Genomic DNA, 25,010 nt, shown 5'->3' with positions numbered 1-25,010 from the left:
TCAGGACTCTCTTGGCTTCCAAGAGAGAATAATATAACACTTTTGGTAGTTGATTTTTTTGTTTCTTTCTTTTCAGAACATGTCGTAACGTATATTGTTGTGTGACACGATACAGCAATCATACAATTTCGGGAAACAACAAGTGGGGAAATACAATAACACTCGAACGCGACGAGAGGAAATTGAAGAAAAAAAAGAGAAAACAAACAAAACACGTACAAAAAGTTGGGGATGATGTTTTGTGGTGGCGATTCTGAGGATTTTATTTTTTTATATTTTCAAGAGGGTTACAGGGCAAAACTGATTATTCAATGGGTGTTGAAAATAACCATCAGCCATCAAAATTAATTTGTTATTTTATTATTTGAACGTTATCCAAGAATTTCTAATTTCATCGTTGTGGTTATAAATTTCGAAAAAGGTTAATTCTTTTCTTTTATCTTGTCGTTAAGCCAAAAAAAAAGTGTGTTTTGTCTATGAAGAAATCACAGAAGAGATTGAAAAGATAAAATTAAAAAAAAAAAAAAAAATTAAAAAAATACCGAGTGTGTTTATGTGTGTGTAATGTCTTGGTTTCAGTGTGTCGAGAGAAATGGCGATATACGGAATACGCATTATTACTTTGATGGCGTCCAAGAATTCAAAGACACACACAGAAAATAGATTTTCGTTTTATTCGTGGTGAAAAAATAAAAATAAAATAATGATGGGCATTGGAGATGTGTAGGTGAGTGGCAGGGCTGTACAGACAACATTGCGCAATTTTTCTGCAGAGAAGAAGACAAGAGAGAATGGGAATTTTAGGAAAAAACAACATAACTATGAAATAATGTACAAATGTAAATAATAATTCAAAAAGAAGGGAAAGCAGATCTGGCACCGATGATCGGAATAATAAGAGAGAGAGATAGAGAGAGAGCAACATTTTTTGTTAATTGTTGTTGTCGTTTCATTAATTTTTTTGCGGTTTTTTTTTCAGGGAATTTTTTCCGTTTTTTGTTTCTTTTTTTTTTTGTTTTTGTTGAAGACGTGACTCGACCCGGCGGCGGTATATAGTATGGCAATATCAACACACACAAACATTAATAAAAAAGGGAAAGAGAGAGAGAGAGAGATGGAGGGAGACACAAATTCAAATAAAAAAATAAAAAATAAAGAGGGAAATGACATTGGCACGAACGTTCACATACACAAATATATATTATAGCATCATGGAGAGAGTTAGTAGTGTGTGGGTCTGGATTTAAAAAAAAAAAATAAGAGTCGAGAGAGATGTAGAGATAGAGAGACAATCTCGGCGTGTCAAAAAAAGGGTTGAGCGGCGGATGTGTGAGGATGTTGTTCAAGTAACGAAAAACGGTTTCGTTCACGTAGAGTTGGGGTGGGGAATGTACAAAAATGTGTGTGGGAGAGAGAGAGAGAGAGAGAAAAACGGGAGGACGACGACATAAAAAGTTACAAACATTTTCTCGAATTTTTTTTCCGTTTCAGAAAAGGAGAGAAATAATAAGGGACTTTGGCGGCGGATTATTATTATATGTAAAAATTCCGAGGGGGGGAAAGAAAACGCTGACATTTATAATTATTTTTTTTAAAATGTGTACACGAGTGCGAGAACGAGTCGAATTTCCTTAAAAAATCAGCAGCAGGAGAACCAGCAACGGATGATGAAATTTGTCTAATTTTGTTGTTGTTTGTTTGTTTTTCTTCTATTGAACGTTTTCTTTTTTTCTTTCTTGTTAATTATTATTTACTCTTCTCCGTTGTTCCATTTCATTTGTGTTTGCCACTGATCGCTCTTGACCGAATCGTCTTTTGGGTGCAGGATCGGCGCCGTTGGAGTCGAGTCGCCCGACTTGCTGTAAACCACTTCCTCCCATCCGCCCGAGTCGAGATGGATGAAGGCGGATCGCTGAGCAGGAGAAGATGTGGACGACGTCGAGGAGGAGAACGCCGCGACGGCGGGTGCGCCAGTCGCACTGGCGGAAGAGTCTTCAGAATGGCCAATCACCCGCTCCGGATGGGCCAGCAGCTGTTCCGTTTCGGCCAGGTAAGAGTCAAAGTCGACGTTGGAGGAGGCCGGAGCGAGAGCGGCCGCCTCACGGTCATTGTACTTGTCTGTATCGTCGACCGTCAGTTTGATCTTCCAAAACTCGACGGGCGCCATCAGTTCCGTCTCTTTCGTCGCTTTGGCTTTCTCACTTTTGGGCTTCCGCGCTCGGACTTGTTCCTCACTCAAAACACCTTCCCGATTCCGGCCACCACTGCTAGTAGCCGACGAGTGCTGCTGGCTGATCTTGTTATTGTTCCGCTTGTTGCTACTAGCAGCAGCCCCACTATTCCAGCTGTGGCTCGGAGGAGCTGCACCGTTTTTATGATTGACGGGCGCCGTCCGTCCCGAAGTGTTTTTATTGACACTACCACCACTACCACCGTTCACTTTGTCCTTGGCTTGGCTCTTGCCGTGAGGATTTTTGTTGTTGTTGTTTTTACTCGGCGTTGCCGGACTATTGTTGCTGGCCGGCATTTTTCGCGATTTGCCGGAGCCCGTCTCGGCCGCACGATCGGGCACACTGTTTTCACTTTGAAAGATGATCTCTATTTGTTTTTCGCCGACGGGCGACGGCCGGACGCCGGGTCTGTGGACGTGGTCGACGTGCTCGACCAGGTCGAAGCAGGATCGGTAAATGGAATTGCGCCAAGCCGAGCCTTTGAGCGGCTTGCCCGACAGGTCGAATCCGACGTGCCAGTCGTCCGGATGCTCTTGATTGTCCACTTGGAAAGCAGGTGCCACCGGCGACAGAGGGCTCCCGTCTTTCCAGCTGCTTCGATCCGAAGAGCCTGGAAGCGGAACCGTCCACGGTATAACCGGCTGCTGCTGATGGCGTCGGTAGACGCTGACAAAGCGCCTGTTGCCCCGCCATAACGTCTCGTAGAATTGGCAAAGTGTCTTATCCCCTCCAGGTCGTTTCTACATTTCAACATGGGAGAGAGAAAGAGAAAAGAATAAATAACAAGATCCCATTACACGTTAGCCCAAAGTCGGGTCGTAGACTCGATTTTATTACTCTCGAGGTCGTTTTGACAACAATACGACGCAATAGTTGCCGTGTCCCCGTTTGAAAAAAAAAAAAAAAAAAAAAAAAAATCCCGTGAAAAATAACCAACAGAGACATTCTTTTGACGTTTTTCTAACCCCCAAGAAAAGAAATTTACGATCACGTCCAAAATTTGACATATCTTGATGGTCATTTCCATACTCTGCTGGAGGGCCGACATTATTAAAATGCGCTTGGGAAAGAGAATATTGGTTGAAAGATGATTTCGTGTGCTTACCTTGGTGACGAGTTGGCCCTTTTTGTTGAAGCAGAGGTAATGTTTTCGGGTCTTTGAGATGATGTAGATTTTGCCTTCAGAGCCGACTGAAGACAATTCGATATCGGCTGCAATCGGAAACGGAATCAAACGAGAAAGAAAAAAAAATTTAAATATTGTAAATATTGCACCTTTCTTTGCGTGTTATCTTTGACTGGCTTTATTGTCAACAGTTACGCCACATTCTCTTGCGTTTAACACACTACACATTATACTGAGCATAGACAAACACACAAGCTTCTCCTTGCCAACAACATTCTCCAACGCTTTTTAAACGGTGAATCTACTAACGTCACAGATCAGATAACGACAAATTTCGAGTCCGGGAGGAGATTATAACCAAAATCGAAAAGCGTTGTCGTTCAAATGGAAAATATGCTGCTGCTGCTGCTGCTCGATACTGACGAGGGGATTTGCGTTGTCACACACAAAAGTCACATGGTATGTATGTGCAAACAATTTTTCTGGGTTAAGGCTTCGATCCCGTGTTATTTTCAATCTCCTGGATCTGAAAAGGATCATTCGTTTGTTGATTCAATTCCCTGGGCGTTTTGGAATTGAGAAATCAAATAGAAAATATAGTCAAACTGCGTTGCACTTTGATGGCGACCAAAGGCAAAGTTCAATCGGCGACATTTCTAAAAAGTTCACCGAGTACATCGCTATCATCATCATTATCATCATCAATTCCTAATTTGATTTCTGGCTCGTAAATTTGTCAACTTTGATGCGTGACAATCCCCAAACACATCGCCCGTCCCAGGGCCTCTTTTCGGAGAAATACAAAACCTACTAACAGGTTTCCTATTCCTATAAAGGGAAAATAAGAAACGCCCTTTCAGTGTCTCTTCTTCTCCTTCGGGATTGTTTCTTAGCGAGAGAGAGAGAGAGAGAGAGAGAGAGAGAGGCCATTCAAAATTCCAAATTGAATGGGCGCCGGACTGTCGCCTATCCATTCAAAAAAATACCGTCCGATGAGCGGGAAATATTCGTTTTTTTTTTTCTTTTTCTTTTTTTTTTAAAGTCAACTAATAACTGCCGTGTTTGTTATGTTGACACAGATGACGCGGAATTGCTGCGGTGAAGTTGACGCTAGTTGTGTTTCTCGGCTGGGCGCAGCGAGAGAGTCGCGCGCGGGAATATTGAAACGAACTTTTTTTTTTACACAACAAACGGTGAGCGGACAGAAGTGTCAATATTCGCCCACTTCTTCTTTCTCTTTTTCTAACAAGAACTTGCAGCAGACCACTTGTTCGCCTGGCCCCTCTTCCATCATTTACCCAGTAATAGTCGGTTCAAGATCTGCATAAGGTCGTTGTCTCTCCTACACACCCAAAAGAGAAGGGCCTTTTGTGGCGAATGGACAGTAGCAGCAGCGCAGCTCACAAAGTTGTTGTGTCGCAATTGACAGACGTCGACTGGCTTCTTTTCGTAATGTCCTCCCGTCTGAATGCACTGTTTGTTGTTTCTTGTTGTTGCGAGCATGTTCAATCAAAGTGTAAACAAATACGCGTGGAGATGACACGGAGGAAAAGCAAAATAGAAACCCCAAGAAGAAGAAGAAGAAGAAGACGAAGGCAAACTCACTGTCTGGGTCAGTGGAACCGCCGCGAGCGTCGACGCCATTGGGAAGAAAGCGCAACAGGCCGCCACCGGGCCGGACCGACGAGCAGCCCGTGCTCCATCTGTAGACTCTGCGGAATCCGGCGATTTCGTTGGGCGGATGATCTTTCAGGCTGTGGCTGAGCGTGGCCGGCTCTTTTCTCTTGTGTCCGCTTTTGATGATATTACTGCTGCTGCTACTCACGACGGACGGCAGGTATGATGAGGCTGGATTTCCGGGCACTCGGCCGGCGTCCTCCCGCGGCCTGCTTGGTGCGCAATTCGCCACCTACATCACATACGGGCAAACAATTCAAAAAGAAAAGAAAAAAAATATTAAAGACGGAAAACCAAAATGATGCCAAGGTTCTTCTTCTTCTGTTTTATGATTAACACCATCGCATATGTCTGTGTGTGTGTGTGTGTGTGTGTGTGTGTGTGTTTAAATTAAATTATTTTATCTTTTTTCAATCTTTCTAGCGACTCATTGTTTGATCATCTATCCCACATGACGAATCGATATGCAAATTTGATCACTCCCTTATTCAGCGCCAAAATCCGGATCCCACCCTTGAATGTTAATTCTCGGTTTTTATCACGAAGCCAAATCTACTCAAATGAATTTAATTGAAGAAGAAAAAAACCAAATCTCAATTGATTTACACCCGACAGCCTTTCGGCGAGCCGCAAATTTATGCGTTCCGTTGTTGTTGTGGTTTGATTTTGGCAATTTCTTTTTTTTTTTTCTTCTCTTTTCCACACACACATGACATCATCACATGGCATCCGAGTTTTAGTTTATTTTTTTCTTCTTCCATGTGAGAGAGAGTGAAAGATACTGGATGATGTCTGGTGTGGATGAAGTGCGTTCGCGTTTCACTTGTGTTGACCGAGCCCTCGATTGGACACAAGCGCGTCGTTCAAACACGCACACTAGACGAGTCCATAGACGAGTCATTGCATGTGCGCAGGATTGCGCACGAAAGTACACACACACACACACAGACAGAGATGCGATAGTTTTGATTTTGAAAAAGTTTTAAAAGAAAAAAAAAGTTTGTGTGACTCACCATCAGGAAAAGTAATAATTCCGCTAGGACGGCAGTTCTCAGTTTCCTGTTCATTCAAATCAAAACAAAACGATCAAATTTAATTGAATTGAATCGAAAAATCTGTGCACAGTCGACGGCGTTCCAATCGAAACAGATAAGTTGTCGCTTCGGCGATACGAATTATATAGCGGCACACACATCGAATGGGAAATGAAAGCTAAGGGAAAAAAAAGACTGAGAGAGGAGTTGACGTGGCTCGGCGTCGACTGCAGATCTCTTATCAATGGCAGGTGTACAAGGTATCAGAAGAAGGTTAGGGGAATTTATCCAATCCCGACGTTACTTATTGTATTTTGCACTGGTTGTATAGTAATTCTATTTTGGTGAAAAGATAAGACACGACAAACAAAAAAAAAAGAAAAAAAAAAACGCACAAATAAGGGGGAAACCCTCTTACCGGACATCCATTTAAAAATAATAGTCGACACCATAAAGTCAGTCATTTTCTCCCGGATTTCGGCGCTCTCTAATGAATTAAAGTGACTTTGCTACTTATATTTTGGCACTTCCAAAAGGAATTTCGGTACTTGGTGACGTACAGTGGCGGCGGCGGTGGGGGAGATCTCGGCACAGTTGGTTCACGCACGAATTTACACGCGATAGGAAGTCAGACGTCCTTGCCACCGATTGCGTAACAACGTGTAATAATGGACAAACACGAGCCCACACGGCCCCGTAATCTGAAAAGAGTATCCGTTCGGTTCCACAATCAGCCGAGCGATTTATTTCGATAAAGAAAAATTAAAAAGGCCTTGAGAAATGTATGCGCTCCCGCTCATTGCTGTTGGTGCCGTAGTCTCGGCCGGAATTTCACGAGAAAACGCCACAGTTGTGAAGGGGGGAAAAAAAACTCACGAAATGATTGCATCGCTTTTTACCTGTGAAATGTCGACAAGCGGCCGTGACGGCGGAGGTGACACAACATAATAATCCGGCGGATGGCATGGCCGCAGTAGCTCACCACCACGACACAACGCCACAAGACACTTGGCAAGAGCTCAGACAGTGGCGGCCGTTGGGGACCGTATGATGGACGAGCGCTGGCGCGTCCATGGCCAAAAGGCCGGGCACAGCTCGGCCCGACTCTTATCGGCTGTTGTTGTTGAATGATGAAACTTGAATCGAAAATCTCTCGACCAAATTTCTCAAATCGGACAGAACTAAATAATCGAACCGCGACCAGCGACAAACCAACTCGAATTTGGATTCGGGGGTCCGAGGCCGATCGAAAGTGGAATCTCGATCAAAAAAACACGACCGAACGCTCCAGCCTCCCGCGACTAAATGTTGGACGCACACAACTTTGTTTTATCTCTGGCCTTTCTTCCCGTCTTCTTATATACGTTTGTATCTTTTTTCTTTTTCTTTTTTCCTTTTTTTTTTTTTTGGTTTGGTTGTTTCCCTTTGACGATGGAGGAGTTGGAGAAGATTGAAAAGAGAGCGCGGGCGCTAGAGCGTGATTCACGCTAGACCCACTGAAAAAAGCAGATGACTCGCGCGCTATAGCGGACCGGGGGCGCCCGCCGTCGCGGCTCCTATAGATGAGCGCGTCCGCCGATGACGTGTGTGCGTGCCTACTACTACACATCCCAACGTCGTGACGTCCAAGACTCGAAAAGATCCGGTTTAGGAGTTTGCGGCAGACTGCGGTTCACCAACGGCGAATGGGGGGAAGAAAAGGCGAAAGATCAAAAGGGAACGAAAGGCAAAGAAAAGAAGGAGAAAAATTCTTTTGGAACGCTTCTTGAATTCATTACACGTCCATTGGACTTGACGCCTTCTTTCTCTGAGACTCTCTCTCTCTCTCCGTATGATTGAGCAATCCACTTGAGCGCGGGGAGACGGCCGTAGTGGCGGTTCCCTTTTGACACATAACCGCCAGAAATTCTTCTCTTCTTTTTGGGGTTTTGGTTTTCCAAAGAGGAAAAAACATACATTGACCCCCCGAAAAAAAATTCCCTTTTACATTTTTTACCCCTCGCTATTGAGTCGGTCAACTCGGAATATCCCAACAAAGAGAAAATGTATCATAAATAAGAGGCGAGCAACAAACAAATAACACACCCCGGACACACACACACACACAGAGAAAAAATGACTAAATAACCGAAACAACAAACAAACAACCGCCCTGAAATTGAAGGGTGAAACCGCCGCGCGCTTAGAGTCGCAATAAAATCCCTACAGGATCGCTAAATTATACGAGCGTCGCCATGTGAACGGCGATCAACCCGCGGGTGAATCAAATAGCGCGCGAAACGATCCCGTTGCAAAAGGTTGTTTTTAAAACGTCGTCATTTGTTCTCTCTACATATTTAAACACGGCCACAAAAGAGCGGCGGCGACAAATATTTGAAAACGGGAAAAAAACAAAACAAAACAAAAAACAAAAGATCCTGTAAATGGGATGTCGTAAAGGAGGATCGTGAAAATCCGGTAGTCGCCGGCCAAGAAAAGAAAAAGTCAAAAAAGGGGAGCGCTAACTCTCAAATATAATAAGAAGGGAATAGAGAGAAAAAAAAACCTCCCTCTCAATTCGACCGACAAACACTCTTGACTTTATACCGATTACACGCGATAGCCGACAGCAGTGAATGTTGTTGTTGTTGTGCTTTATTAGTATGGCTCCGTTTGAGTGTGGAGAGCTCAGAGAGAGAGAGATCCAGTCGCCTGATAATCCCAGTCTATATTGGCCCGGGCCACTCTTTGTCCACGAACGAAATAAGTCACACACATGGTGGTGTGTTTCAGTCACCATAGTAAATCCATGTCGGCGTGATGAATACGTTTATTTTACTTATTTTTTGGGTGAACGGACGGACCGAATAGCGAGCAGAGGGGGAGAAACAATTTTTTTTTTTTTTATCTGAATGCTGCCCAGCAAACACACATATGCGTGTAATAAAGAATATACATAACAACGTGGCTGTGCACAGCTGGCCTGGCGGCGGTGTTAGTATACAACACGCCATACGGTTCGGTCAACGTGTCGACTCATAAAAATCTTTCGTCGCCCGAAACCAGGAAAAAAATAGAGAAAGAATGGAAACAAGTGAAAAATTCCATTGAAGAATTTGAAGCTTTTTACTTCGCTGGGTAATTCCAAAATGACGACAATCACGGGAGACGTGAAGATATCAAGCACAAATAAGAAAACTGATTTGGAACGCCTCACAGAGATTGCTGTTCGTAATAAGTTAATAACCTCCCCACCCACCCCACTCTCACCTGCGCCAGGAGCGAAAAGAGTCACATAGGAAACTGATAAAAAACAAGAAGAAACAAAAAGAATGTGTTGACTAGCGCGAGTTAAGGAATTCAAAAGGGCAATTAAAAAAGCTTGGACTTTTGTGCTGAATTGTTTACCGGAGCAATAGAGTCGCGCGCCCATCACTAGATGCGATCAACGTGATTGACTCTGCCCTTTATACTTTCCCAGGTCCTGCACACAGTGCACACAGTCCGGATTCCGATCGATAGTCGGTGCGCAATATGAGCGCGTTGGACGATCAAAACAACTTTGAAAAAAATAGAAAAAAAAAATAAAAAATCTATTTCGGATATGACGATGAGATAAATATTTCAAAATGATAATTTCGTGTTTGAAGTGGAGAGGGAAGACGAAAAAAAAAAATCCGGTTGCTGAACGAAAATGAAATCAAACGCCAACACGGAATCAAGTCCAGTCCAGACATTTGACGGGTCGAGGATACAGGGCGGTCGGCCCGGGGTGGCGTTAAAAAGGCGGCGAATTTGTTTCATTGTTGGTTAAGAGTTATTTACTCCGGCCGAGATAAGAAGCGGACACAAACGATTTGATTCTCTTTCTTTTTTTTCTTTTTCCTATTGAGATTCCACCAGTGTCGCATTCGTAATGAGCCAGGAGATTAGGAATGGAATGCAAATTGATCAAGACATTCTTTTCTTGTTTCCCGAAAAATTCCAAAGTCCAAAAACAAGTTTACACAAAAAGAAAAACCGAGTTGTCATCATTTATCGGTACTAATTCATTTGTAAAGGGGAGGGGGGGGGGGGAAGTCGATGACATTTATGTCGTTGTTCGAGTAAATAAAACCCCCCCTGGTTGACACGGAAACATTTGGCGCTGTTATTATTGTACCGATACGGTTTTTTACCTTGTGTGCACGTAGCACATATTTATCCCGTCTCGGATTTCCCCCCTCCTGGTTAAAACAAACTTCTTTTCAAATATTTTTCTTTTTTCTTATATTTTTGAGGGGGGGGGGGGTTACAATGAAGCAAGAAGAAGAGGAATAACATTGTATTACCACCCACGGGAAACAACTTTTAAGAAGTCTGGCTGGCCCAGCACTCTAGAGGGAAAAAAAAGGAAAAATAGGAGAGAGATGGGGTCATTTATTAAACACCCCCAAAAGAAGCCATCAGCCAAACTTTGCTGGCCTCTCTCTCTCGCTTGAAGTAAATGGACAGGTAAAGCCAAGAGAAGACGACCTGTGGCTCGTTTATTATGTCACTAAAATGTGTTCGTTTGCAGCATGCGCTTTTGTGTGTGTGTGTGTGTGTGTCTTCTTTACCTTGTCGAGGAGATCTTAGACACACGTACATGTAGACGCGTATATACAGATGCTGGGCCGAAAAAACTGAAAACATTTCGGACACCGTTGTGTGTGCTCTACGGGCCTGTGGAGAGGCCAGAAGAAAAGAGAAGAGGATGGAGAGAGAAAGAGACAGGGGGGAGGAGGAATAGATAGAGAGGTCGTTTACACACACAACAACAACACAGGACTCTTTTTTTTAAAGAGAGACAGATAGTTATATATATTGTTGCTGGTCAGCTGCGCTATGTGTCTTTATAATATCTCTACTATTTCTCTTTTTTTCTTTTTCCTTTTTTTTCTGACCAGCAGTTCATTGTCGAAAAGGAACCCCAAAAGATGAAGTTGAGCAAGTTCATCAGTCGATTGGTTCCGTTTTAATTTTTTTTTTCTCTTTTTTCGGGGGGTTCCAGCCAGCCAGCGCCAGCCCAGTGTGTCCGTTTTCTCTTTATCAGTTTGGACACATCTTTCCGGCCCATTTCAAGAAGAAACAACGTCTTCTCTGTTAAAGAGAGAGAGAGAAGAAAACCTTGGAATGACTTCATTACAGTATCGGTACCGACCATCCAATAAAATAAAAAAGAGAAGTCCAGAACCGAAAGAAAAAAGTCAGATAAGACAAAACTACACAAGGGGAGAAATATAACTTGAAAAGGCCGCTCTTCTTGCGATGGCGATCATATAGTGACCCACTAAGACTACCTTTGAGGGGGGCGAGGGAAAATGGCAAAACGATTCATTTTTGAAAATAAGTGCGCGCGCGCTCTTTCGGCCCCCCTCTCTCCAATATAATATAATTCCACCTAAATGAATGGACATAACTGTTTGAGGTGAAAAAGAGATATTGCCGTGCAGTGTTGTTATTAGGTCAATGTGCCGATACATTTTGTATTTCTTTTTTTTTTATAGGTTATTCCCTAATTGTTTTTTGTTTTGTCCGGATATTATTTCTTATCTCGATCCTTTTTGTTCCTAAACCGTTTGCTCTTTGGCGCTGGAAAATGAAATCAAAAATTACAGAAGAAGAAGAAGAAAAAGTTGTTGTTTTTCTTCTTCTTTTTTTTCTTTTTTCTGGGTAAATAATTGCGTCTAATGAGTTCTCCCTCGCCTTGTCGACTGGAAAGGGAAGCCGCCATCAACACTCTTCTTCTTCTTCTTCTCTCTGGCTGGATGCAACGCTGAGCGCGCATCGGCTACTTATGCAAATGTCTTGGATACTTATGATGATTAACGCGTCTCGTTAATCACGACCGGCAAAGCCAAGGGGGAGGACACACAGAACCACAAAAAAATAAGAAGAAAAGAGAAAAAAAAAAAAAGGTGGAGAAGGGAGGGAACCAGGGTGGAGGGCGCAAGAAAGAAACAAAAACACGAAAAGTTCCAAAAGAAAAAAAAAAGAAAAGAAAAAAAAAAGAAACGTGGAATAATATTCCGCCCCGGAGTCGTGACACGCCCTTCTTCTTCTCCTGCGCTGCATCCCATACGAATATTTTATTATATACTACCTACTAGTATACAACTAATAACTTAGCAACTAACAAATGCGGCCCTCGTCGAGATTTTTTTGTATTTTTATCAAACACGGCGGCGGCTGCGGCAGCGGCTGTAAAATATTTATTTTCCACTCGGCTTGTTCACGATTTGATGGATTTCACGTTTAAGGTAAATTACATCAGTCCTGTTATTATTGAAGAAATATTATGCACAACACGATCCACGCAGCGCCCAGAGAAAAAGCCCTCCTTCATTTTTCATTTTCAAATTTCCCTCCCAAAAAAAAAAAAAAAAAAAGTCTCGGGGCGAAAAAACAAAACCAAAATGAAACATAGAGCCCCCGATTACACACCTCATTTGTCAGCTTGTGATACGGTACATCTATCGCAGGTCGTAGAGTGAGTTTTGGATTTGCCGCGGCTGTGAATCGTTTTAGAACCGTGTGGATGACATTCATCAGGTAAGTAACGGTGTTAAATTATAAGAGTCGGTGCTCAACTGCTCATAGAGATGTCCCAGTCATAATGCCATTGACAAGAACAACAAATCCATTTCGTCTTCCAAGAGCAATGGCATCTATTAGAGGGAGGGAAAGCTGTTGCCAGGAATAAGAAATGTGTTGTTTATCCTCTTCTTTTCTTTTCTTTTTGAAGTAGTCAAGAAATATAGCGCTTCACCTCCCTTTCGTGTGTGTATATGAGTTATATACACACACATTCCAATGCACCTTTTTTATTTTATTTTATTTTATTTTTTTTTGCTTGGGTGTTTTTTTTTTCTTTTTTTCCTTTGGGTCTCCAAAAGTGGCCGGGGTTGTAACACGGCTCTAATTGAACGGTGTGTGGGGACGACTGTGGGTAGAGCCTTTTTACAGCCTCTTCCGCCGACATTGCCCCTGTCGTAAATGGTTCCACCCTCGTCGCCTTTTATTTTTTTTTCCATCGAAAGTCAACTTCTAGCTGTTAGTTTGACCGTACTTTCTATATAATACACCCACAATTTTTCTGGTGGTAAAAAAATAAATAAAAAAGGCCAAAAATGTCGATTTTGGTCTTCATTTGAATCGTGCGAGGAATTTGATTCGATAATAAATAAGCGACGACGAGCCTCCGGTAATCGCTACTACTACGTAATAATAATGAAAGATAAAAGAATGAATGTACTTATGTACGTGAAATAAAAAATTGGAGAGCCGAAACGGAGAGAGAGAGAAACCGAATAACCTTGCGATAGTCGACGACGGCGGCGGTGGTGTGTCGTGGGCGAAGCGAATGACTTGAGCGTTGATTAGCGAAGCCACGCTACTATATACTACACATTATCCTACACACTCTACGATTCCGTCTGTCATTAAAAGAAATAAAAACACCGGTGGAAAAAGAAAAAGAAATCCAATGATAATGATAATAATAAAAAAAACAGCCATCCAAAATTTTGAAAAATAAAAAGAGGCGTTAGAACGTACAATACATATTATGCGTGTGGGTGGTGCCGTATGGGGAAAAAATCAGAAAACAGATTTTTTTTTTCAACTACTATCTATCTTATTCTTTTTTTTTTTTTTTCATTTTCTTATCCGATCATTGGGAATAGCATTCCACGATGTAATGAAAGCTTTGATGGAAATCAATCCCAGCCGCCATCAGTCTAGACCCCGCCGAAAAAGAATACGTAATCTCTCTCTCTCTCCTATTCTTTTCTTTCTCTTTTTCTCTCTTCCCTTCTCAACGTGAACAGAAAAATGTACTCACGTGAACCACAGAGGAACAGAGAGGGATATATATTACGTATGTAGGTTCTACCACTATACACACTGCCGCGCTGCAGTCAAGCTTTGAAGAAAGAAAAAATATAAAAGAGAAGTCCAATCACTCAAGTCATTTCTGACGCGGAGAAGGTGATCGAATAAGAGAGGGGAGAGAGAGACGATTCACCTCAAGAGAATCTCACAAAAGAACCAAAAAAGTGAAGACTTCCATGTGTATACACACACACACACACACAGAAGCGTGTGGAACGGTAAAACACCGGCCAGGACACACAACACACCAAAAGGGAAACCGCCGTTGTCCGTCTAGTCGACTCCGCCGACTCCGGGCGACCTCCGGCGACCTCGGCCGGCGAAATAACAAATCTATAAGATATTATAACCGTTGCGCTCCATCTCTCTTTGTAGTGGTACCTCTAACAATTTTTCTTTTTCTTTTTTCTTTTTTCTTTTGTAGGAAAAAAAGGTGAAGACCTTCCATTCTTCTCTCGTCGGCGGATGATTTATATGCAGATTACTACTCACTCTTGGCCGAGAGGAGGCAAGATGGATGGACAAACATATTACATCTATAGGGCCTATACACGGTACATTAGAAAGGCGCAAACCGACATCTTTTGATGATTTTGATTTCTCTCGATCGTTTGTTTCTTTTTGAGGACGCGCTTATTTTTCCTTTTTCTCCCCACAAAAGAGACGAATGAATCCAATGAAGACAACAAATACAAAAAGCTCTTAGGGTTTTCTCTCTCTATCGCCGTTTTTTTTTCGGTTCAAAAAGATTCCAGCCCCCCCACCAAAGACCCTCAGCTCTCTCAGCTCTCTTTTCTTTTAGCCCTACCACACGTAGTCTAAACAACCACTGCATTAGAAACATATCGGGGGTCGTGATATATACGCGCACGCACACGCCATTGTCTGTTGTGTGGACGAGAGCGTTGCGATAACATTGAAAGGCATCGGACCCTTTTTCTTTCTCTCTCCCCCCTTCATCTCACACACAGTCGCGTTTCAATCAATTCTTTTTCTTTTTTCCCACTGGACCTTTTTTCTTGTTGTTGTTTTCTTCTTCGGTCCCGCGGTGCCCCCACGAAATGATATTGAAAGTTTATTATCAATAAATGATGGTGATACTGGGCAGCCAAGAATTTTCTTTCCATGCCCATAAATGAAGAAAAAAGGGAAGGAGATGAGGGGGGAAAGAAACTAAACTAAACGGCCGTAATGTTTTCGTATGAAATCGATTTTGGAAATCAAAAGAAAAAAGAAATCAGGAAAAAAAGGGTGGAAACACGCAACGCGGCAGCGGCGCTGAGATGACCGTCTGTGTTGTCTATGCATTATTCAAAAAATAATATGTTTTTCTTTTTTTCTTTTTTGGTCAGAAGAAAAGCTGTTGTGTGTGGATTGACGAGTCGAAAAAAAAACAACCGAACCAACTCCTCCCGAAAAAAAAAAGAAGCTGATGTGGTGGACGCCGCCTCGTCATCCGCGTCTACCGATCCCGCAACCCGCGCGTCCCAGGACTTTCCGTCCCAATTTGAGAATTAAACCAAACAAATTTTCTCGGAAAAGTGACGTCGGGAGATTTTTGGTGATGTTGATCAAATAAAAGAAGAAGAAGAAAAAAAAAAAAAGAAAAGAAACCACCTCTTTCAATTAACCTTGTTAGCGCGAGTGTGTGATTTATATTTATTGTCGGGACAGTGGGGCATTGTTGGGGCGGACCCAAAGTTCCTACCGCTCGCGGAGAAATACAAAAACGAAATTTTATTTCATTGATTTATTTTTCTTTTTAAATTGACTAAACGAGCTGTAATCTCGATTCAATCACAGTTTCATCCCTCCTCACTTCGCGGAATCCAGCCTGCTGCGCGCTTGGGCTGTTGATTCTGGCGCTCCTGTGTCCTGCGCTCATCAGTTGGGCTCCTGTCCGTATCGTCGATCAGAACCCAAGAGAAAGAAAACAAAAGAGGAGGAGGAATGTTGATTTTCCCTGCTTTTCCTCATCACCCAAACGAATTTTCTCATTTGTAACTCTGCGTTCGACTCTTTTCCCGATGTATTAGCCTCTTCCCTCCCTTTTCCCTTTCGAAAATCTCATCTTTCACAATCGGGAGAAGAAGAAAAAAAAAGGGGGCCGCTTGTTTATCATTTATAATACCTCGCCACCCATCTTCCTTTTGATTTTTCCCAAAATAAAAATAAAAAACAAAACAAAAAATGTTTTTAAAGACGTCATAAACATTCCTTGACTGGGACGAGGGTGATCACGAAAGCAATGTCGAAGACATCATTGTGGATTCTCTGTTTCGGATTTCTTGGGGGTTTTTGATTTTCCCACAGCAGCAAGTGAGTCGCAAGAGGGGGGGGGGGGGGCCAATCCATCAATTACTTGTAGGAGCCAGCGGACAGATCGTGACGTGGTGGGCATCGTCGACTACACAATTCACCGTGTGGAATTGTGTTTTTCCACAGCGCTCGGGCTGGCTGCTGGGGCTGAGAAACGAGAGATTCGATCGATACAATCAGAAAGGCTGCACACACCATCACAATCATATACAAGATGTTAATGACGAAACCCCCTGATTCCTCCCGGTATATAGTAACTTATATTCCGGTGATGATGTGTGTGGCATAGGTTGAGCCTGCCAGAGTGCCAGGGATATGAAAACGAGTTGGAAGCCCACGAAGGCCGCTTCTTCCTTGATGATTATTTGGCACGGGCACGTGTTCCAACCGATCGGAAGCGTTTCACGGTCGACATGGCACACACACACAGCACGTCATCACGAAGTGAACAAGATGATGCGACACGACACACACACACACACACATCAAAAGAAGAAATCAAACACATAAAAACCAGCTGCTGCTGCTGCTGCTGTGGTTCTCTGCATCGGACGTATGACAAGCGATGGAATAACAATCATCACTCATTCTTTCTCTCTCTCTCCTATTCCGTAAGATTCTTCCGTCTATGGCAGCACAGCACACCCCCACCATCCAGCAGATTACAATCAGGGAGAAAGAAAAGCGTGTGGCAATTGGCAGCGCTTCTAAATCTACACGGTGGTGGTGGGGTGGAGGGGAGGGAGCAGGACAGCTGCTAATGAGGCGTGTAACGATTGAGCCCCCAACAGCAAATGCAGAGCAATAAGGAGGCCAGAAAGGCCCCCCCCCCTTCCTCTACGAGGAGGTTAAACGAGCGTGACAAATACGGACCCTCTTTTCTATTTAGCGAATGTGTATGTACACACTAGATTCTATTTAGGACCCAAACTTAGACTGTCATATTCCAAGGGTACAGAATATCGGGCAGGATGGAGCTGATAAGGTCGAAAGAAACAACAACATTTGAGAGCTCCTGGACAATTAAGTGGATGGGTGGACTGCTGACCCAAGATTTTTCAGTTGGATTGGCTATCAAATTGTCCGGACATTTTTCATAGGCGTAAAACATGTTAACAACGAAGGAGAATAACGGCAAATGTCACTAGTGTTGAAAGATGGATGGATTTGAAATGGAGCTGCTCGAATTTGGGCGTGTACAGCCCAGAACCGACAAAGTTTTGATTTAATTTGTTTTTCTTCCCTTCAATTTTTGTGTTTTGATTTCGAGTTGTGTGTAGTTTTCGTCTTTGGAGTTTAGACCATTTGACACCCTCGTCTACACCTATTTTTATATTATAAATCTCTTTCTCTGTCTCCTTTTGAACTCAGGCGGAAAAAAAAGCATTTTGTCCGCGTTCTCCTTTTATTAGACAGCAAACAACATATCTCTTTTGATAAGTTTGATCAAGAAAAGAGACGAGGACTCAACAAAATCTTTATAGTCTCCTTTTTTTTCTTCTTCTTCTTTCCTTCTCTCTCTGTGTGTCTGCTGTGTCTGACTTTATCTGTCGCCTTAAACTCTCTCTCTCTCTCCTTGCTCGCACATTTGTTTGTATTGACGAAGTGCTAAGTCACTGGGGCTGATCAATGTGTACAGACGTCGTGACTGAGCCCTTTTTTTCTCTCTCTCTCTTCGTTCCTTCCATCTTTTTATTTTTATTTTTACGAGGCTCCTTAAAGCTCACGGCGGGGACTGCCACCTTCCATCGCAAGGTCCGTCCACCACCACCACCACCAAATAGAGAGGAAAAGAGAGCCAAGTATTTTTATTTTTTAAATTTATTTTTTGGAGATCTATGAAGGTGGAATGTGTGCACAGCAGCCGCGATGATGACAGTCGTGGGACCGGTCAAGTCGTGCGTGTTTTTGTGTCGTCTTTTTCGTTCTGTTCCTCATCATTTTCTTTTTTTTTTTTTTTTTCTTTTTTTAAATAATAATAAAAAAAGCGACGACCTTTTTTTCTAGATTCTTTTTGTACATGTCCATCTCTGGCTGTCATCGGGAGAGGACTCGGCCCTCTGACCGTCCTTGATGGATCGCATTCTCTGCTCAACAGAGCTCCCTTGGAAGGAGAGAAAAAGAAAAACCATTTTTATGGTTGAAACACTCTGAAGCAACACGATCGGCGTGATCGATTCCGTTGCCTTATTTAGGCCTAGTCACGGCCGGCGCGATCAAGTGGGCTCAAATGCTAGAAGGGGGCCGATGTTATAAGAGCGAGAGAGAGAGAGAGAGAGAAAAAGTGAGTGAGAGAGGCTATATAGCGGTCCCGGGGTGTTGTTGGCATCTTGCTTTCCTTGATCCCCCCGCCTAGATAAAAAAGAAAAAAAAAGAAGGCAAGAAGAAAACAACACGCCGGGCCTCTGAAACTGATAACACGACACCTTTCCCCACCTCATGGGCTAGCTACTATACTACTACTACTACTACTACTACTACTACAAAACAACTACCATTCCCCACTCTGTGTACTACGACTACTATACTACTGCACACACACGACGTGATGTGTGTGATGGAACCATCAAATATTCAAATCAATTTCCACCATAAAAATGGAAACTCTTTTTCTTTTTCCTTTTATAATCCGAAAATGATTTTTTCATGGTTTATTTTTGTTTTTTGTTTTTCCCTCTTTGGGGTTATGCCTTGTGATCGTAAGTTTATTTTGGGATCGTGTGGATGGCCGTATCCCTACATCATCCAAAACTTCTCCGCCTTCGTCTCTCTCTCTCTCTCTATAAATATATTCGATTTTGACGAAATAAATAAGGACTGGCCGTTATTTGATTGGGCGGCGGTTGGAGCGCGGGCGATGTGGTAAAAATGAAAATAAGGAAAGAAAAAAAAAATCGAAAATTCACTAAAAGGGAGGAAGAAAGTTTGGCTAGCGATTTAGGCACCAAACATAATCAAATGGAGATTTCAGAGTGACCTAATTCGATTGCGAGAGCGCCGAGTTCAAAAAAGAAAAGAGAGACGACAGATGAACACATCAAAAATAAAAACGCTGTCCTCTTATCACGATTTACCAAAATGAAACAAAAAAAGGAAAAAATTCCACAATCCATTTTATCCACAGTCTTGATAAGGTAACACATACGCACTTGGTTTTTAGTTTTGAACCGACCCGCGGTCCGGCCGCACTTTTTTAATTTCGGCGATGACAGGACACGGAAAGAATTGGAAAAAGAAGAAAAAAAAGTAGATCGTCACCTGCCATTTTCTATCCCTCTTTTGTTTTTAACCGCTTGAAATATCCCCCGGGAAATGTGTCAGGTGAGATCTTCAGCACCAAAAGACACATTTATTTTTCACAAAATAAAAAAAGAAAAATTTGCCCAACTTAAAAGTAGAAATATGAAAAAAAACCTAAATGATCTGTGTGGGCAAAACGTTTGCGACTGGAGCGGCGTTGGCGGGATCCTTGTAAGTGGGAGGTCCCCTTGAACAGTATTATATTTGTGCGCTATGTCTGAGTGAAATTTACCAGAGTACAGAATATAGCGAAGAAAAAAAAAGGGAAAAAGACAAAAGGGCCAAACTGGGTAAAATGAATGGATTTTTAAGCTGCCCCAAGAGTGGCTCGAAGAAATGCATAGAAGAGGAGGGCACCTCCGGAGAGGGTAGAAAAAGAGGCTTCCGTGCTCTTCTTTATTTTTTTTTTGGTCCATCCAGACAAGAGCGGAAGAAAACAAAAGGTGTTCCAAAATGAATCAATGTCCATTTGACCCTATACATACACACACACATGAGTGTATATAAATATATACTGGACATTGTGTGTTGTAGACGATCGACCCAAAAGTTTGACGGGTCAAAGATCGCTCAACATGCGAGAAAATGAAAATGAAAAAAAGAAGAAGAAGACACAAAAACCATCGAAAAACTGAATAGCTCCCCAGGAGATTTTGTCGTCTTTTTCCACCTCTGGCTGGAATGTGAGCGCGGCCCACATTTGCGATGATTGAAATCAACCGTGAGAGAATAGGTCGAAATATGCAAACGGGACGACAAAGATAATGATGAACGAAATCGACGACCAAGAAACAAAATAAAATGAAAATCTAAATCCCCACCGACTCGACTGATTAAATACAAAAATCTAAAGAAAGTCTCTCGTGATTTCACCACCTGGCGAGACGACGCGTCTGCATCCCAATCGGACGACGACAGTGGGTGGTGGACATTCACATACTGCGACTCATTGATCTCGACACAAAAACAAACATACACACATTTCAATTGCGATGCTGCCCTTGTCGCCCGTCTCCCGGTGCCACCGTTTTTCTTTCAAAGATACGTCGAAGGTTACGCGATCGTAACTCGACACGCGCCAACGTGTACACAGGCCCTTTGCTCCGAGGTTTTTCCCGCTAGGCTCCGATAGATGTACAGCAACACGATGTACAGCCACAACATGCCCCAACGTCCGTCACGAACGAAAACGCGACTCAAAGGTGAATAAAGAAATAATAACGCACAGAGAGAAAAAACAGTTTCCAATGTCAGGGACGCGCGGCTGGGCCATCTCGGATAACAATTGTCGATCACTCTCAATCGATTACTAGACATCATTACCCTACACCTCGTATGCGTCCGCAGGACCAGGACAGAATCACGTGGCCGAGCCATGACGAGGCGACCAAGGGATCAAACTGTAATTTGGGGGGAGGTCGATGAAATAACCTTTAATCGTTTAAGATTCAACGGAAGTTTTCTCTGCTCCGAGATAGAGCACGCTGTATGAATAGCGGGCACACACTCTGTATCGCTAACTAGGTGAAACGATTAAGGAGAGTCGTAAAAATTAAAATCCTGAAATCTCGAAAAAAGAAAAAAAGAAGAAAAGGGGAATTTTTCAAAAAAAGATTCGACTGCTGCAATCTCATCAACGATTTCGTTTCTTCTTCCTTTTTTTTTTCTCCCAATTGTCCACAGTCATCCAATAAACGCAATCACCATGGCAACACCATTGGAATGCGCCGATCCAGTTCCAGCCAGCTCGTCAGCTCTCACTAAGACCCCGCGTGTGTGTTCTTATTAAACGTCGAACATTGGACTGATAATTCACACTGCGAGCTACATGTCGCAGGGCACATACGAGCGCCACGGGAGCGTCACGAGCGGACGTTGCGCAACGCTGGAATCTGCGTCCAGTTCTCGGGTGTTACAGAGAGAAAGGAGAGTCGACGCCGAGTTTTCCGTCAGGAATAAAATTTAAATAAAAAGGGCAGAGAGTGTTGAGAAATGACTGACCTCTGAATGAACATGTGGCGCTATCCAGTCGGCATGAGGATTCCAGGCCGATACCTTGGTGTCGATGTGGAAACGGTGCCGAACGGTGACGGTGTAGATTCTCTGTGGGCGATGCTCCGGCCGACGGAGCGGAACAAATCGACGAAGAAGAAGAAGACGACGAGTCGAAATCGGAAGGAAGACGAAAACAGGGGCAACAACAATGAACACAAGTGCACGTATGAATCCACATGGGCGGCGGCTGCGGTGAGGAGGGCGGCGGCGGCGGCGGAAGCAGCGGCGCGATCGACAACGACGACGACGACGCCAGCAGCAAGTTCATCCGTCGTCCAACAACCGGGATCATGACCGCTCATCCAGTTCACGCCAAACCGTCCAAGCTCATCCAAGTCATCTCGTCGGAAAAAATCAAATCTTTTTCCTCCTTTTTTCTTTTTCTTTTTTTTTTCAAATTATTTTTTCCCGTTAACGATGGATTGCGCTGCACTGATGGACGAGGGTTCGTTTTGTGTTTTGTTTCTTCTTAATCCAAAAAGAAAAATCGAGCACTTTTGACGGGAGTCGGATAATTTGGTGGGGCCGAATAGACGGTGGAGAGAGGACGAGGGCTGTAACAAACCAGAAAAGTTTTGCGTTTTTGAGTCGACGTCCGTCTTGAACGCTGTTTCAACTAGGACTGAGCTGAAGGTACGATCCGACCAAGGTAGTATAGTGTATATACTACCTACCTACCTCTCTCTCTCGCTGTATGGGATGGCGATTGGGGGCGGGCGGCTGGGAGGACGAGGGGGGGGGGGGGATAGGGGCCGCATTGGCTATCATATTCTTCTCTCTTTCTCTCATTCCCTTTTATTTGTCTCTTCTTTCTCTTTCGTTTCCGAAAACGACCAAAAAGAATAAACCAAATGTCGAAAAAAAAGCGAAAAAATAAAATAAAATAAAAATAAATAAAAAAATAAAAATGTTGGAAGGTAATATACCTTCTCCACCCTCGCCCTCCCAAGCCTAAAACAAGTCCTCCTTCTTCTTCTTCTTCTTCTTCTTTTTCTTTTTCGCCTCTTTCTCACCACCAACAACCGTCCACAGAGGGAGCAGCTATTTCTTCTTCTAAGTCCCTTATTCTTTTTTCAAAAATGCGCCAGGTAAACGAGCGCACGCGCAACGTCTCTCCGGCTGGAAAAGAGTATTTGGCTGGGCCGAATAATAATTTTTTTTTCCGACTAAAAAAAGAGCAAAAGAATTCGATCAAGATAACAAAAAAAAAGAGACAAAAAAAAACTAAAATAATTCTCTCATTACGAACAAACATGAGCGCGTCTTCTTTACAAAGAGATAAAAAACAAAAATGTGATTCCATAGCCCCGTAGGAACCGAGCGCCGGAACATTCCCCAGTTCCCGGCCTTGTTTATACAGCGATTATCTAATATTTAAACATTCAATTTCTTTTCTCTCTCTCTCTCTCTCTCTCTCTCTCTGTGGGCTATATAGAGAGGCGTAGTTGTTGTCTTATGATTCGGTGTGGTGTTTTCAATCGACAAGACGAGAAAATGAACGGCGGCGGCGCGATATCACCATGCATCGAATTTCCATCTTTTCTTTGCATTTTTTCTCTTACCCTTTCATCGTTGATTTATAAAAATAATACAATTCTTTTTTTCTTTTTCTTTTTCTTTTTTCTCCCGTCATGAATATCATATGAAAATGACTGCACGCGAAGAAGAAAAGAAGAAGAAAATTAAAGAGCAGGAAAAAAAAAAATTTCCTCTGGGGTTTATTTTTATTTTTTTAAAGGTACACACACACACAATAGACGGAGTGTATGTGTAAAAGATTCCGGAATCAAATTATCTCGGCAAAGAAATAAACAACAATAAGGTAAGAGAAAAAAAGAAGAAGAAGAAATGAGCCGGGAATTATGCTGATGAAGTAGAATCCATTATATCACGTCCAAACAGTTGACAGCTGTTTGTGGGTGCGCGTGCGCGCTCACCTTTCACCATCACACACACACACACACTGGGTTTTTTTTTTTTTATCATTTTATTTATTTTTTTCTTTTGTTTTTATCATCAAACAGATCCAACAACAACAACAACAAAAAATGGAAAATGTTTGATTTCCCGTCCTGTTGTTTTTGTTGTGCGGATCGACTCCGCGGGATTTCTGCCGTTGACCGATTGTTACGGCCGCTGATGGCTGGGAAAAAAAGCCGAGTTGATAGAGTGATGAGTGATTGACCATTGAATCAAATAATCCCCAGCAACAACAAACAAACAACAACAACAACAAAAAACGGAAATTTTCTCAAACATCAAAATTTGGTAAGAAGATAAAAGATGTTGCAATCAAACGCTTTCCGAATTTGATACAAGTTGCTTACGATTATCCTGCCTACTACGTAGTAGTGGTACTACTCCGCAACATGTACTACGCCTCTGTACACGATTGCGGATGCGCTGGCATTGGACTGGATGGGCGACGGAGATCATAGATCACATTCGCAGGGCGCCATCCGGATGGCTGCCAACAGTTTACCATGGCTGACCCGGTCTCGGCCGGCGGCCTCGTATTCAATCGATTCCTGGAACGTGGACAACTTGTTGCGACAGCCAAAAACTTCCCGCGTGCACAATCTAGCCTACCTACGACTACTACCTGAAACGACCCCGCCGGCCAATGAGGCTTTAGCGCCGCTTTAGCGTCTTGCCGGACCAAATAAGGGCAAAATGAAATTACACGCTATAAAAGTCTGTCTGGTCTCTTGTCTGCTGCTGCTGCTGCTCCTGCTCCTGCTGCTCCTGGCCGTTACCAACTTACGAATAGACAAATAATATCCAGAGCCAAAAAAAAAATGATTCTTTTAAAAAAGAAATTTTCCGTCCGGCTTTGGCTCAATGTACTTTCTGATAGTTGCCATTGCTGCTGATCAACCCGCACGTAACGCATAGATAATCAAGAGGGGGGTGGGGAATCAAGAGAGGAGGCAGCTACGTGTTCATAAAATTAAAAAAAAAAACTGTTGTTCGTTAATCTGCTGTCAAAATCGTAAATGCAAAATTCCCCTTTTTTGTTTCCCCTCGACTCGGCGATAAAGTCCAACCAAAACAGTGTAGCAATCCGTGCATTGTGTGACTTGCTGGACTGGGCGCCACGTCTTCGGGAGGAGTTGACTGTGTTGAATAACACGTACCGTACCGCACTACTTGTCCAGTTTGACGACGCAGTCAAAATAAACTTTCCTATGGAATTCCTGGGGTTTTTCTAGATTCCCTGTCGATTGTCGGAGCTCTTATGCAAAGTTTACGCAATTCCAAAGTGAAAAATGTAATCTGCCACTGGTTCAAATGTTTGGAAAGGGATTTACTGTTCTTCACGCCTGTACAGACTGTGTATCAGTGGGGCGAACAACTGCTGGGCCACCGAGACAA

The 25,010-nt window shown here is 43.0% G+C and overlaps 1 protein-coding gene and 2 long non-coding RNA genes across 5 annotated transcripts in view; 1 reads left to right on the top strand and 2 right to left on the bottom strand.

Moving 5' to 3' along the window:
* Window positions 1–25,010, bottom strand: part of LOC124341571 — a 49,752-nt gene that overhangs the window by 10,501 nt on the left and 14,241 nt on the right. The window lies entirely within an intron of this gene.
* On the bottom strand, window positions 546–22,400 carry LOC124340994. 2 transcript variants are annotated; one of them, XM_046793861.1, is made up of 5 exons: window positions 21,582–22,400; window positions 6,048–6,093; window positions 4,963–5,266; window positions 3,337–3,443; window positions 546–2,971 (listed from the first exon to the last, which is right to left on the bottom strand). In XM_046793861.1, the coding sequence occupies exons 1-5, from the start codon at window positions 21,593–21,595 to the stop codon at window positions 1,751–1,753; spliced, it is 1,692 nt and encodes a 563-aa protein (XP_046649817.1). In that variant the 5' UTR covers window positions 21,596–22,400; the 3' UTR covers window positions 546–1,750. The 2 variants fall into 2 exon arrangements, with proteins under 2 accessions (XP_046649817.1, XP_046649816.1); XM_046793860.1 differs by lacking the exon at window positions 21,582–22,400 and adding an exon at window positions 6,968–7,417.
* LOC124341618 lies at window positions 1,964–15,704 on the top strand. Its single transcript, XR_006918539.1, has 2 exons — window positions 1,964–2,050; window positions 15,314–15,704. It is a non-coding gene; the product is annotated as an uncharacterized LOC124341618 (long non-coding RNA).

Source organism: Daphnia pulicaria, chromosome 5, assembly GCF_021234035.1.
Source record: "Daphnia pulicaria isolate SC F1-1A chromosome 5, SC_F0-13Bv2, whole genome shotgun sequence".
NCBI classification, from domain to species: domain Eukaryota; kingdom Metazoa; phylum Arthropoda; class Branchiopoda; order Diplostraca; family Daphniidae; genus Daphnia; species Daphnia pulicaria.
This window is presented reverse-complemented; position numbering and strand designations above follow the sequence as displayed.